Source organism: Rhinoraja longicauda, chromosome 31, assembly GCF_053455715.1.
Source record: "Rhinoraja longicauda isolate Sanriku21f chromosome 31, sRhiLon1.1, whole genome shotgun sequence".
NCBI lineage: Eukaryota > Metazoa > Chordata > Chondrichthyes > Rajiformes > Arhynchobatidae > Rhinoraja > Rhinoraja longicauda.
In genome coordinates, this window is record NC_135983.1 from 3,315,583 (window position 1) to 3,331,865 (window position 16,283).

The 16,283-nt window shown below is 48.1% G+C and overlaps 1 protein-coding gene across 2 annotated transcripts in view; it reads left to right on the plus strand.

The window, feature by feature from the left end:
* Positions 1-16,283, plus strand: part of garnl3 (GTPase activating Rap/RanGAP domain like 3) — a 299,663-nt gene that overhangs the window by 145,273 nt on the left and 138,107 nt on the right. For both annotated transcript variants that reach the window (XM_078426017.1, XM_078426018.1), the window contains exons 5-6: positions 6,614-6,732; positions 11,652-11,716. In XM_078426017.1, coding sequence (XP_078282143.1) covers positions 6,614-6,732; positions 11,652-11,716 — 184 coding nt within the window. The remainder of the gene's footprint in view (positions 1-6,613; positions 6,733-11,651; positions 11,717-16,283) is intronic.

A 16,283-nucleotide genomic window follows, 5' to 3' on the forward strand; every position in this document is an offset into this window, starting at 1 on the left:
CCGTTTGACCTATTGCGTTTGCACCTGTCGTAAAGTGGTGAGCTATTTAATTCGTATGATGAATTTTCCGTCTGATCCACAATGTTTAAAGGAAGCACAAGAGATGGGGACTGCAATGAGTGTGAAAGGATTCTGGAAGCTGGGAACCGAAATATGAGGTGCTGTTCCTCCAGTTTGCCTCCGGTGGTTTGAAGGGGTCAGAATGATGTACAAATAGAAGAAAGCTAATCCCATGGCTCAAAGAACACAAAGTGCTGGAGTAACTCAGCAGGCAAAGCAGCATCTCTGGGGTACATGGATAGGTGATGTTTCAGTTTGTGAAAGATTCCAGCCTCTGCAGTTCATTGTGTCTACAGTAGACGCTTCAAAGCCCAGCAGGCAAAGATTGAATATTTAGAAATAAAAATGCAAAATAATTTTTTCTCAAGAAAAGAGTTGTCATTTAAATTCAGCCGGGCTCCAGATTCTACATCGGTTGAGCTCACCAGGGCCCCAGTATTCATGCCGGCACGAGGAATGGCAGGGGCAACTACAGTAAAAGACACAAAGTGCTGGAGTAACTCAGCGGGTCAGGCGTCATCTCTGGGGAAGTGTGGGAATGAACTGCAGATGCTGGTTTAAACCGAAGATAGACACAAAAAGCTGGTTTAACTCAGCGGGACAGGCGGCATCTCTGGAGAGAAGGATTGGGCGACGTTTTGGGTCGAGGCCCTTCTTCAGTCTGAAGAAGTGTCACGACCCGAAACGTCACCCATTCCATCATCTCTGGAGAACATGGATAGGTGATGTTTCAGATCGAGACCCTTCGTCAGACTGATTGCAGTGGGAGGAAGAAAGCTGGTAGAGAGGTGGGAATGGGACAAAGCCAGATGAGTGATAGGTGGACACAGGTCAGTGGGGTGGTTGGATAAAGGGCAAAGATGAAAAGGCAAAAGGCTGTGAGGGAACAAGAGAAGTGGGATAAAAATGTGAAGCAGGTCATGAACAGTGAATCATCCAATGTAGATAACTAACTGATGAACACCCCTCCTCCCTCCTCCCTGTTTACACCCTCTCCTCCCTATGCCCTATGCACACCCATTTCCCCCACGAACCTGCCCACATTTCCTTACAATGGGCTGGCCTCTGGTCCAGGACTCTTGCAGTCATGGAAACACTCTGCCTGTTTGCATCAGGTCGCAGGTATTGCTGAGCAACTCTAGTACATGCACCTGACCTTGCAGCTGTTGTTTAGAGATGTTGTTGTTGTTCGTCCTTCGGGTTCGAAGATGACCATGACTTCACTTTCAATCGTATTATTTCAACGGCTGATTGGGATCGCCGCCAACCGCGGTGTGTGTGCTGGCCGAGGTGCTGGCCGAGGTCGAAGTCATGACTTGCGCTTGACTTGGACTTAAGTTGCGCAGATCATCGGCCTCACTCTCCCGTCCCGGCCTATCGGGCTCCAGCAGCAAGACATAGTCGGGACGGCTGGGGACAGGTCAGGATGCAGTGGATGGTCAGAAGTGCCCTACGTATCTCACTCTGCTCTGTTTGCGCTCCACGACGCTTTGCTGGGATCGTCTTTCTGCCCGTTAAACCTTCTGGTGGTTTCCTCCGCGCAATCCGCCGAACCCAGGCTTCACATGCTAAGTAGACAAGCTCCAAACCCAGGCTTCACATGCTAAGTAGACAAGCCCTAAAGCCGCTGGAACCAACGACTTGCCGACTGTACTTGTGGCATGCACACAAGACAGTGGAGACATGGTGGGGGCGGGCGGGGGTGGTCCTGCAGCTGATCCCACGGCTTGGGGGGACGGTGGAGACCGGGGTGGTTCTCTCCGGGCCGTGGTCCGCAGCCCCACGGGCGGGGAGGGGAGCGCCGCCCGCCGTTGCTGCTGCCCCTCAGGCCCCGGGTATGTGCCCCAGGCCCCCGGCTGCTGCTGCCCCTCAGGCCCCGGGTACGTGCCCCAGGCCTCCGGCTGCTGCTGCCCCTCAGGCCCCGGGTACGTGCCCCAGGCCTCCGGCTCCAGTCTCCCCGGGGCACCGGCGAGGCCTCTGTCCCGGCCCGGGAGACCTGGCCTCCAGTCGCTTCCAACGCGGCCGTGCTGCCCCCGGGAGGCAGGGTCGCCCTGGCCCTGCCCGTCCGCCCACGTTGTACGAGGGGTGGCGGCCGTGGCACCGCGGCGGGGCGAAGGCGGCGGCCGCAGGAGGCCCGCGGTAAGATGTTTAGAGATACAGCGCAGAAACAGGCCCTTCGGCCCACCGGGTCCGCGCCGCCCAGCGATCCCCGCACATTAACACTATCCTACACCCACTAGGGACAATTTTACATTTGCCCAGCCAATTAACCTACATACCTGCACGTCTTTGGAGTGTGGGAGGAAACTGAACATCTTGGAGAAAATCCACGCAGGTCACGGGGAGAACGTACAATCTCCGTACAGACGGCGCCCGTAGTCAGGATCGAACCTGAGTCTCCGGCGCTGCATTCGCTGTAAGGCAGCAACTCTACCGCTGCGCCACCGTGACCGCTGGGCCACCATGGTCCTTCACCATGGTTCCTATCCACTCTACTGACCCACGCATGGACAGGCCTGGCAACAGCCCATCACGTAACCCTCGCCAATGAAACCGTATGGCTCAAACCTGGACAGAGTGGATGTGGAGAAGATGTTTCCACTAGTGGGAGAGTCTAGGGCCAGAAGTCACAGTCTCAGATTAAAAGGACGTACCTTTAGAAAGGAGATGAGGGGAATTTCTATAGTCAGATGGTGGTGAATCTGTGGAACTCATTGCCACCGACGGCTGTGGAGGCCAAGTCAGTGGTTATTTTTAAGGCAGAGATGGACAGATTCTTGATTGGTACGGGTGTCAGGGGTGATGGGGCGAAGGCAGGAGAATGGAGGTGAGAGGGAAGGATAGATCAACCATGATTGAATGGTGGGGAAGAGTTGATGAGCCGAATGGCCTAATTCTGCTCCTAGATCTTATGGACTTGTGAAAGTGAGATGATTTGTTCTCACTGTTTGTTGTGACCGACCAAGACTCGATCCAAATCTCAGCTGAATATTTAGGTAACCTTTAACAACCCCTCCCCCCACCCCCCCCCCCCCCCCCCCCCACCCCCCACCTCCTCCTTCCTTGTCTATTCCCACTGTCCTCCTTTCTTCCCCCCCCCGGACCTGCATCGATTTCTCACCTCTCCCCCACCACCTAGATTCCTTCCTCTAGCTTCACAATTCGCAACTCATCAATCCTTTTGTCTCACACCTTTTTTCCTCATCTCTGAACTTTGTTCAACTATCTGCCTATCATACTCCTCCCTTGCTTGTGTATATCTATTACCTGCCATGCTTTGTCCTGCCCCTTCCTCTCCTCTCCTCTAGCTTTCCTCCCCTCCCCCTACAATCAGTCTGAAGAAGGGTCCCGACCCGAAATGTTACCTATCCACGTTCTCCAGAGATGCTACCTGACCCAAAATGCTGGAGTAACTCAGCGGGTCAGGCAGCATCTCTAGAGAGAAGGAATGGGTGACGTTTCGGGTCGAGACCCTTCTTCAGACTGGTCTCACGCCTTTTTGTGATACATTTTGTGATACCTTTGCAAATATATGCCTACATAGGAATAATTACCCCAATCTGCATGTTAATTTATAACATGGTGCAGTTTTGGAGAGTGATTCACCTGTAGGAACAGGTTGGCATAATCATTCACATCTGTGTTTAGATCTGCATAATTATTCATATCTTTTGGTACAGATTTGAATAATTATTTGAGTCTACCGGTAATTTTTAGATCATTGAAATTCAAGTACATTTGGATTATTTTACATCTGTTGGCACGGATATGCATGATTTAATAAAGTACCAATTTGCATGATTTTTCATCTGCAGAAATGGGCTTGCATAATTATTCATATCAATGGGTAAATGTTCTTAATCATTTACATGTGTGGTACAAATCGGCCTAATTATTTATATATGCACATACAGGTTCATGTTCGGAAAAATCGCCTAAGTGGGACAGGCCCTTTAATGTTCATCAAAAAACAATCAATGCTGGTCTCGACCTGAAACGTCACCTATTCCTTTTCTCCAGAGATGCTGCCTCACCTGCTGAGTTACTCCAGCACTTACTCCAGTGTCCATCTGCAACAGCAATCCCTGAGGAGTGTCGTTCCCTACCTTCCTCCAGACCAGAAGATAACAAATTCAACACAACCCTCTGTTGACTGTTCACTGCCTCTTGTAATGCCATGTGCTTTACTTTTGCTCATAAGCCTCTCAATGGGTGGTACAGCTGGTAGATCTGCTGCCTCACAACACCAGAGACCCGGGTTTGATCCTGACCTCGCGTTCTATCTGTGTGGAGTTTGCATGTTCTCCCTGTGACTGCGTGGGTTTCCCTTTTCCTCCCACATTCCAAAGACGTGCGGGTTTGTAGGTAAATTGACCCCAGAGTGTAGGATAGAACTTGGAAGGGGGCGTGGCTGTGCCCTGCAGCTGCGGCTCACCGGCAGTCTCTCTGTCTTTGTTATCGTTTAAATGTATGTTTTGATCTATTTTTAGCTCTGTATATGTGGGGGGTGGGGGGGGGGGGGGAAACCTTTTTTCTAATCTCCTCCTTAACGGAGATGCGACCTTTATCGTGTCGTATCTCTGTTCGCGATACGACCTAACACTGTGGAGTCGGTGGCCTCCAGCTGGGATCGACCTTGAAGACTCCGGTCGCAGGGCCTGGACTTACCATCTCGGAGGCTTCGGCCGTGGGCCCTGCAGACCGCAACATCGGGAGTTCACAGGTCACTGGCTGGTGACCGGCTTTCGGGAGCTTCAGCCGTAGCAGCTTCGACCGCCCCGGATGGCGAGGTTCGATCGACCCGCTCGCAGGACCTTCATCGCCCTGCGTGGCCTGGCCGCGGCACTTTCCATCGCCCGGTGGGGGCTTAGGACCTTCATCGGCCTGCTCGGCTCGGCCCTGGGGCCTTCCAGCAGGGGTTTCAAAAGTCGGGAGCCTCGATCGCCTCGAGGCAGCAGTTTGACTGCCTGACCACGGGAGAAGAATGAGGAAGAGATAAGACTTTTCTTTGCCTTCCATCACAGTGAGGGTGTGCCTGGAGCAATCACTGTGATGGTTGTTTGTGTTAAATTGTAATTGTGTGTCTTGTGTTCTTTATTGTTTACTGCCGGACCCTGACGTGAGAGGACGCTGGCGCTGTTTGTTCGCTGCTTCTCCGTCTGGATAAATCTTTTGTTTGTTTGTTTGTTTTTATGTCTTGTTTGCTTTGTAAAGCGTCTTTGAGTTTCCTGAAAAGCGCTATATAAATTAAATGTATTATTATTATTATTATTATTAGTGTCCAGGTGATCGATGGTTGGCATGGACTCGGTGGGCCAAAGTGCCTGTTTCCATGCTGCATCTCTAAACTAAAATAAAAACTAATATCAGATAATACTATAAATAAATACAATCAAGTCAGTCTTAAGTAGATGGCAGAGCAAAGGGGAAGATACAGAGCGCAGAATATAGTTCTCAGCATTGTAGCGCACCAGTTCCACAGACAAAGTCCAATGTCCGCAATGGAGTAGAGGTGAATCGGACAGTACCCTGGCTACCCATTGAAATGGGTTGAATGTTTTGAATGTCTTTGAACTAATTCCAATGCACATCTCGACCGACGTACAATATCGGGGAGGAAATGAGTTATTTGCAGTCATCAGTGTGCTGGTCTTTTGTCGGACATGAAGCTACATTCTTCCAAGAACGCCCACGTTACTGAATGTTGTTCAACACAAATTGCTGGAGTAACTCAGCGGGTCGGACAGCATCTCTGGAGAAAAGGAACAGGTGATGATTTGGATCGAGACACTTCTTCAGACTGAGTGTCAGGGGAAAGTTGAAACGAGAGATATAGACCTTGATATCTATATACTAAAACTCTCATTTGTTTGTTCCTGAACTACAGCCAAAACGGTACACGATAGCGCGACAATTTTAGGCCCACCTTACTCACCGTCGTCCCTTTGGTGCTAATGGAAGATGCTTCATTGAAACCGGTGTTAAATTTTTTAAGTTATTCACATTTTAAAGTTGAAATCTATCTCCTAGGGAGGGAGGGGGGAAGGAGGGAGGATAAGGGGGGGGGGTTGAGGGGGATGGAGTGGGGGGGAGGGGAAGGGGGGAGGGGAGGAGGAGGAGGGGAGGGGAGGGGAGGAGAGGAGGGGGGGAGGGGAGGGGGTGCTGCACCAATGCAGGAGAGGTTTGGGCCCAACGGGTCCACTTGGTCGAGTAGAGAGATATAGAACAAATGAATGGGAGAAATGCAAAAATGTAACGATGAAAAAGGAAACAGACCATTGTTAGCTGTGGGCTAGGTGAAAATGAATTACAGACAATGAAACTCATCAGGACGACATTGACAATGACTTGGGTGGAGGAGTGACGGAGAGAGAGGGCATGCAGGGGTTACTTGAAGTTAGAGAAATCAATATTCATACCGCTGGGTTGAAATATTGAACGTTATTGAAAGTCGTCATACATAGATGTTACTGCACAGAGAGGGTTCCCTTTGAGGTTTGAGGTTACCCAAGCGGAGGTGTGATTCTTAACTATTTTTATCTTTTCCTTTCAGTTCATCAGAATTACGTAGGCACAGACACAGAAAAGAACCCTTTCTTTCTTTCGGTTGTGCTCTCTGATCAGAACAATCAACGTGTGCCACAGTACCGGGCCATCCTCTGGAAGAAAACAGTAAGTGTGTTATCTGCAGATCACCCCAGCTGCAGTGAAGATTGTAACTGTGCAACGTGAAGTGAAATATTTAAAATAAAACCAGGAAAAGCTGGATATACTCAGCAGGTCAGGCCGCCTGGCAATTGGCTATTATCACGTTGCCTTGGAAAAGCAGCCAATAAAATCAAAGACGTCCCACCCTGGTCATTCCTTCGTCTCACTGCTCCCGCCGAGCAAAAGCTTGAAAGTGCGCACCACCAGCCTCAGGAACAGCTTTTCCCCTCTGTTATCAGGTTTCTAAACAGTCCTTAGATAAGCTGGAGTATGGTCCGATTCACCTCTACGCCATTGGGCAGCAGCAGAGTTGCTGCCTGGCAGCGACAGAGACCCCGGTTCGATCATGACTATGGGTGCTGTCTGTACGGAGTTTGTACATTCTCCCCGTGAACGTGTGGGTTTCTCTGGGTGTTCTGGTTCGCTCCCACTAGGGTTGCCAATTGTCCTGTATTAGCCGGGACATCTCGTATTTTGGGCTAAATTAGTTTGTCCCGTACGGGACCGCCCTTGACCCGTATTAGGCCCGGATGCTGTAGGCCCGGGTGCTGTAGGCCCGGGTGCTGTAGGCCCGGGTGCTGTAGGCCCGGGTGCTGTAGGCCCGGGTGCTGTAGGCCCGGGTGCTGTAGGCCCGGGTGCTGTAGGCCCGGGTGCTGTAGGCCCGGGTGCTGTAGGCCCGGATGCTGTAGGCCCGGATGCTGTAGGCCCGGATGCTGTAGGCCCGGATGCTGTAGGCCCGGATGCTGTAGGCCCTGGTGGCGCTGTAGGCCCGGACGCTGTAGGCCTGCACAGTGTAGGCCCGGAGGCTCGGGGGCCGCCTAACGGAAGTTGCATAGCAACCCACCACCCGGCTCGGGCGGCCGCCATTGGTGGAGTGGGAGCACGTGGCCGCTGGCTGGGTGAGGTCAGGTGGGGCGCAGGACGGTGACGTCACCTTGTCCCTTATTTGGGAGTGAGATAGTTGGCACCCCTACCTCCCACACTCCAAAGACGTACAAGTTTGTAGGTTAATCGGTTGGTAAAATTGTAGCTTGTCCCTAGTGTGTGTGTAGGAGTGTGTTAATGTGCGGAGAACTCTGGTCGGTGCGGACTCGGTGGGCCTGTGTCTGCGCTGTATCTCTAAACTAAACTAAAGTAAAACAGAGTCTGTTTCAGATGAAAAAAACTTTCATCAGAACTGGAAATCTAAAACTAAAACTCTAAATCTAAAAGAGAGAGGGTGGAGGCACGATTATTGCTTTGTAACAAATCTTTTAAAATGAATGCACTACCTGGTGTCTGGATGAGGCCTAATGTGACTCCTGTATTTAATAATGATGCATGCATGTGGGACGTATCGATTAACTTAATGTCAACAGAAAGTATTTATGGAATCTTTACTCAAAAATCCTGTAGAAAATTGGTGAGTAATCTGTTTCTGAAGCCTTCGACTTACACCTTGTAACATTCAATGTGGCTTCATCACCCAAACCTGATGGTCATGAGTGCCCATGTTGATGAATTTTTTGAATAAGTAGGGCAGCACAATGGCGCAGTGGTAGAGCCACTGCCTCACAGCGCCAGGGACCCGGGTTCAACCCTCACCTCGGGTGCTGTCTGTGTGGAGTTTGCACGTTCTCCCCGTGACCTTGAATTTCCTCCGGGTGCTCCGGTCTCCTCCCACCTCCCAAAGACGTGCGGGTTTGTAGGTTAATTGTCCCTCTGTAAATTGCCCCCTAGTGTGTCGGGAGTGAATGATAAAGTGGGACTGGGGTGAACTGGGGTGAATGGGTGGGTGGTCGATGGTCGGCACGGACTTGGGAACGGAAGGACCTGTTTCCTTGCTGGATCTCTAAACAAAATTAAACTAAACGATTGAGCCAAAGTTTCCCATTATGGTTGAGTGTTCGGGGAAATAATCTTTCATAGTTTGGACCTTGACTTTTTGTGTCTCTCGTAGGAGCTTCAGGAAGAAGCTGGGTTGGAACTTGAGAGTGCATTTTACAATACAATATACAATACAATACAATATATCTTTATTGTCATTGTACAGGGGTACAATGAGATTGTTAATGCGACTTCCATATGATGCAATAAATTAATTAGCTAATCAACGGAAATTTAGACAACCCAGAGAAACAAAATTAGAAACAGTTAAAACAGAATAAAGTGCAAATAGGTCTGTGCCAGATCGGTGTGTGTCGTGACCATCCGGCTCAGCAGGACCGGTTCATAGCAGCTATGGCCCTGGGGATGAAGCTGTTCCTGAGTCTGGAGGTGCGGGCGTAGAAGGCCTTGTATCGTCTGCCAGATGGTAGAAGTTAGAACAGACTGTTGCAGGGGTGTGAAGAGTCTTTATGAATGCTGGTGGCTTTCCTGAGGCATCGTGTATTGTAGATGCCCTCCAAGGCTGGTAGCTGTGTTCCGATAATCTTCTGAGCTCTGTGGACTACCCACTGAAGAGCTCTCCTCTCTGCCTCCGTGCAGCTGAGATACCACACAGAGATGCCATGCGGTGATGAAGACAAGGAACAGCAAGAGAAGCAGATCTCATCAAAGTGGGACAGTTTAGTTTGAGTTTAGTTTGAGTTTAGTTTATTGTCACGTGTTATTGTTAGTTTATAGGTACAGTGAAAAGCTTTTGTTGCGTGCTAATCAGTCAGCAGAAAGACAATACATGATTACAATTGAGCCGTCCACAGTGTACAGATAAATGATAAGGGAATAACATTTAGTGCAAGGTAAAGTCCGATCAAAGATAGTCTGATGGTCTCCAAGGAGGTAGATAGTAGTTCAGCTCTCGGGTTGTGGTAAGATGATTCAGTTGCCTGAGAACAGCTGGGTTGCTGACCCTGAATCTGGAGGTGTGCGTTTTCACACTTCTATACCTTTTGCCCGATAGGAGAGGGGAGAAGAGGGAGTGGCCAGGGTGCAACTCGGCCTTGATTATACTGTTGGCCTTGCTGGACATGGGATGGAGTGGGGGAGAATGAGGATCCCATCTCAACTTTTCATTTACTCCCTTCAATTAACTGGCAACGTCAGAGTTATGTCCATTAGGAGTATTCATAATAGGTTTAAGTTTATGAATAAATGAATGAATGAATGATACTTTATTATGAATTAAATTATGAATGTTGAGATTTATTACTGTCGCGTGTACCGAGGTACAGTGAAAAGCTTTGCGTGCCAGCCAAACAGATCAGATAATATGGCACATGAACGCAATCCAGTCAAACTCAAGTACAATAGGCAGAGCAATGGGGAAGATACAGAGTGCAGAATATAGTTCTCAGCATTGTAGTGCACCAGTTCCAGAGACAAAGTCGAATGTCCATAATGGGGTAGAGGTGAATGGGACAGTACCCTGGCTTATGGAAGGACCGTTCAGAAGCCTGATAACAGAGGGTGAGAAGCTGTTCCTGAGTCTGGTGGTGCGCACTTTCAAGCTTCTGTACCTTCTGCCGGACGGGAGCAGAGAGAAGAAGGAATGACCGGGATGGGATTAGTCTGTATTGGCTGCTTTCCCAAGGCAGTGGGATAATAGTCAAAACTTTGTTACTGTCTGCATTGGGTTTAATAACTCTTTATTCTTCAGGCTTGTTCCATGTTGGTCTGTTTGACCTGGCAACCGAGTCCCTTGCCCCATGATCCATGCTTTCATTTACATATGATGGAAGAACGGGTCGACTGGGCTTATATTAATTGGAATGTAGAAGGATGAGAGGGGATCTGACGGAAACATATAAAATTCTTAAAGGCGAGATGCAGGAAAAATGTTCCCAATGTCGGGGGAATCCAGAACCAGGGGTCACAGTTTAAGAATAAGGGGTAGCCCATTTTGGACTGAGATGTGGAAAAACGTTTTCACCCAGAGAGTTGTGAATCTGTGGAATTCCCTGCCACAGAAGGCAGTGGAGGCCAATTCACTGGATGTTTTCAAGAGAGAGTTAGATATTGCTCTTAGGGGTAATGGAATCAATGGATATGAGGAGAAAGCAGGAACGGGGTACTGATTTTAGATGATCAGCCATGATCATATTGAATGGCGGTGCTGGCTCGAAGGGCCAAATGGCCTACCCCTGCACCTGTTTTCTGTTTCTATGTTACTCCACTTGTCATGGTGACTCCAGCTTCTTGGAGGGAGCATCAAGTGTAGAGTTTGGGGTGAGCATATTCAGGATGAAGAATTCCTCGGTCTGAGATCCAAGATCCAAGATCCTTCCAAGATCCAAGATCCTTCCAAGATCATATACGATTCATCCAGCATCGCCCAAGATTCGTCCAAGATCCTAGATCTCCCCATTCCTTCCAAAGGAGCGATGGACAGAAAAGGATGGACAGAGAGGGATGGGATCTAGTGGGAAAGCCCGGGTTTAAGGGGGAGAGTTGAGGTTCGGCAGGAAAGATGGGGTTCAGGAGAAGAGATGGTTCAGGGGGAGAGTTAAGGTTTAGTGGGAAGAATGGGTTTCAGAGGGAGGTTCAGGGTTGAGGGGGGCAGGGAGTTGAGGTCCTCAAAGAAAGATGGGGTTCAGGGGAGGGACTCACGGTTCAGGGGGGAGAGTTGAGTTTCAATAGGAAGGATGGTGTTCGGGGGAGAGGAGGTTCGATTGGAAGAATGGGTTTCAAAGCGGAGTTTCAGGGTGAGAGCCGGGGTTCATTGGAAGGATGGGGTCCAGTGGGTTAGATGTGACCAGATGATATAATTACTGTTACCTGGTGTGTCAAAGGCTTCCGAACAGGACCTGCCCCTGAACCCGGCAAAGATCAGAGGCTTCTGATAAATTTGATTGGCACATGTGACAATAAATTGATCTTGAAATTTTAAATGACAGAGAATTCTAGACATTTTCTGATCATTTTTACTGACCCTAACCCTAATTCTTTTTCTCTCTCCACCACAGGGGACACAGAAAATTTGCCTTCCATATAGCCCTACGAAAACACTTTCTGTCAAATCTATTCTAAGGTAGGTTGCTGGGATGTGGGGTGGGAGGGGAGGGGGGGGGGGGGGGGGTGGGGGTGGCAGTCACTCTTGTTAGAGTCCTAGAGTCATAGAGTGATACAGCGTGGAAACAGGCCCTTCAGCCCAACTTATCCATACTGGCCAACATGTCCCATCTTTTCACTCAGAGTTGTAAATCTGTGGAATTCTGCCTCAGAAGGCAGTGGAGGCCAATTCTCTGGATGTTTTCAAGAGAGAGTTAGATAGCGCTCTTAATGATAGCGGAGTCAGGAGGTATGGGGAGAAGGCAGGAACGGGGTACTGATTGTGGATGATCTGCCATGATCACATTGAATGGCGGTGCTGGCTCGGAGCCGAATGGCCTACTCCTATTGTCTATTGTCTACACTAGTCCCACCTGCCTACCTTGGGCCCCAATCCCTCTCTCAACTACTTCCTCCAGTAGCTTGTTCCATACACCCACCACCCTTTGTGTCAAAAAGTTGCCCCTCAGATTCCTATTAAAACTTTCCCCCCCTCACCTTAAACCTATGTCCTCTGGTTCTCGATTCACCTACTCTGTGCATCTATCCGATCTATTCCTCTCATGATTTTATACACTTCTATGAGATCACCCCTCATCCTCCTGTGCTCCAAGGAATAGAGACCCAGCCTGCTCAACCTCTCCCTGTAGCTCAGACCCTCGAGTCCTGGCAACATCCTCGTAAATCTTCTCTGCTTGAAAACATCTTTCCAATCACATGGTGCCCAGAACTGAACTCAAAACTCTAAGTGTGGAAGACAGACACAAAATGCTGGAGTAACTCAGCGGGACAGATAGCATCTCTGGATAAAAGGAATAGGTGACATTTCGGATTGAGACCCTTCTTCAGACCCAAAATGTCACCTATTCCCATTTCTGTTTAGTTTATTGTCACATGTACAGTGAACAGCTTTTGTTGTGCTATCCAGCCAGCAGAAAAAATCCTATTCCTTTTCTCCAGAGATGCTGCCTGACCCGCTGAGTTACTCCAGCCTTTTGTCTTTGGTTTAAACTAGCATCTGCAGTTCCTCCCTACTCTCAATGCGGCCTCATCAACGTCGTATACAACTGCGACGTGACCTCCCAACTTCTACACTCGGGACTCCGGCTGATGAAGGCCAACATGCCAAAAGCCTCCCTGGACTTCCACCATTAAAATCCACCATTACGAGCTGGGCCACTGTGGGTGGGTGAGTGGGGGTGGGGGGTAATCTGCACTGCTGGGCAGAGAGATCCCAGCCCCTTGGACTCTGGCATCAGCCTCCTCTGCTGTGGGTGCACTTCAGTAACACCTGGAGCTGAGGGAACAGGGGGAGGAGAGGGTGGTGGCCGGTGAAATGTGTTACAGTCGTGGACGCATTCAAACGCAGCGGAACCAGACTACAGCACACAGACACTTTTCCATTCACACACAGGACCCAGACTTAGTTTCTGTCCCAGATGGACTGGTAATCTCACCCACGCCTGTGATATAATGGACGATTTGGTCACATTCGTGCATTGTCCTTTATCTCCAAAATTCTTTCAGCACCATTAACTGGCAATGCATTTCTACACAGATATCTACTACTACCACTACTACTAGTACTAATATTATTACTACTACTAATAATATTATTACTACAACCGTTACTATTACTATTACTAATACTATTACTAATACCACTACTATTAGTACTACTACCAATATTAATAATAATACAGCTTCTGCTATTACTACTATTACTATTACTATGACTACGAATAATAATACTACCAATACTATTATAGATACTACCACTAATACAACTACCACTAATACAACTACCACTAATACAACTACCGCTAATACAACTACCACTAATACAACTACCACTAATACAACTACCATTAATACAACTACCACTAATACAACTACCACTAATACAACTACCACTAATACAACTACTACTAATACAACTACCACTAATACAGCTACCACTAATACAGCTACCACTACCACTAATACAGCTACCACTACCACTAATACTGCTACCACTACCACTAATACTGCTACCACTAATACTAATATCACTACTACTAATACTACCACCACTACTACCAATATTACTACTACTAATACTAATACCTACTACTAATCCAACTACCACTACTACTAGTTCCAACTACCACTATTATTAATACCAATACTACTAATACCACTACTACTACTAATACCACTACTACTACTACTAATACCACTACTACTAATACTACTAATACCACTAGTACTAATACCACTACTACTAATCCAACTACCACTACCACTAATTCCAACTACCACTATTATTAATACCACCACTACTACTACTAATACCACTACTACTAATACTACCACCACTAATACTAATACTATCACCACTACTACTAATACTAATACCACTACTACTAATACTAATACCACTACTACTAATACTAATACTACTACTACCACTAATACCACTACCAATACCACTACTACAACAACAATAACAACAAGAACAGCTTGATGGTCTCAAGGCTCCCATCTCCGTGTCCTAGATGTGTATCTTCGTGTAGTTTCAGCGAGACCATGTGGCTTTCAGAGTCTGTGCTAAGGAATGCACAATGTCCTTCATAATCAGGCAATAATTTCTCAAGACACTTCACACCTGTGCGTGTTCAGCTGTGCATGTGAAATACTACTATGTGGATGTGCAGCTCGTAAATCAGTGGCAGAAATAGTCGAGTCGCTGTCTCACAGCTACAGAGATCGGGGTTCGATCCTGCCCTTGTGCGCTGTCTGTGTGGAGTTGGCACGTTCTCCCTGTGACCACGTGGGTTTTCTCCTGGGTGCTCCAGTCTTCTACACGTCTCAAAGACATGCAGGTTTGTAGGTTAATTGGCTTGGGTAAAATTGTAAATTTTCCCTAGTCATTGAGTCATATCATATCATATCATATATATACAGCCGGAAACAGGCCTTTTCGGCCCTCCAAGTCCATGCCGCCCAGCGATCCCCGCACATTAACACTATCCTACACCCACTAGGGGCAATTTTTACATTTTACATTTACCCAGTCAATTAACCTACATACCTATAGAGTCATAGAGTGATACAAGCTCTTCAGTCCAACTCGCCCACACTGCCAACATGTCCCAGCTACACTAGTCCCACTTGCCTGCGCTTGGTCCATATCACTCCAAGCCTGCCCTATCCATGTACCTGTCTAACTGTTTCTTAAACGATGGGAAAGTCCCAGCCTCAACTACCTCCTCTGGCAGCTTCTTCCATACACCCACCACCCTTTGTGTGAAAAGGTTACCCCTTGGATTCCTATTAAATCTTTTCCCCTTCACCTTGAGCCTCTGTCCTCTAATCCTCGATTCCCCTACTCTGGGAAAAAGACTGTGCATCTACCCGATCTATTCCTCATGATCTTGTATACCTCTATAAGATCACCCCTCATCCTCCTGTGCTCCAAGGAATAGAGTCCCAGCCTACTCAACCTCACCCTGTCGCTCACACCCTCTAGTCCTGACAACATCCTCGTAAATCTTTTCTGAACCCTTTCAAGCTTGACAATATCTTTCCTATAACATGGTGCCCAGAACTGAAACAATATTCTAAATGCGGTCTCACCAACATCTTATACAACTGCAACATGACCTCCCACCTTCTAAACTCAATACTCTGACTGATGAAGGCCAAAGTACCAAAGCCTTTTTGACCACCTTATCTACCTGCGACTTGACCTTCAAGGAACCATGCACCTGCACTCCTAGATCCCTCTGCTCTACAACACTCCCCAGAGGCCTACCATTCACTGTGTAGGTCCTGCCCTTGTTCGATGTCCCAAAATGCAACACCTCACACTTTTCTGTGTTAAATTCCATCAATCATTCCTCTGCCCACCTGGCCAATCGATCCAGATCCTGATGCAATATTTCACAACCATCTTCACTGTCTGCAAAACCACCAACTTTCGTATAATCTGCAAACTTGCTAATCTTGCCCTGTCTGTTCTCATCCAAATCATTGATGTAGATGACAAACAGTAACGGGCCCAACACCGAACCCTGAGGCACACCACTAGTCACAGGCCTCCAGTCCGAGAAGCAACCTTCCACCATCACCCTCTGCTTCCTTCCATGGAGCCAATTTGCTATCCATTCAGCTATCTCTCCTTGGATCCCATGCGATCCAACCTTACAGAGCAGCCTACCATGCGGAACCTTGTCGAACGCCTTACTGAAGTCCATGTACACAACATCTACAGCTCTGCCCTCATCAACCTTTCTGGTCACGTCGTCAAAAAAATCAATCAGATTTGTGAGACACGACCTCCCACGTACAAAACCATGCTGACTATCCCGAATCAGCCCTTGCTCATCCCAATGCCTGTATAACCTATCCCTCAGAATACTCTCCAGTAACTTTCCAACTACAGATGTTAAGCTCACCGGCCTATAGTTCCCAGCATTCCCTGCAGCCCTTCTTTAAAAGAGGCACAACACTTCCGGCACCTCTCCTGTATTTAAGGACGACTCGTAAATTTCAACCAGGGCTCC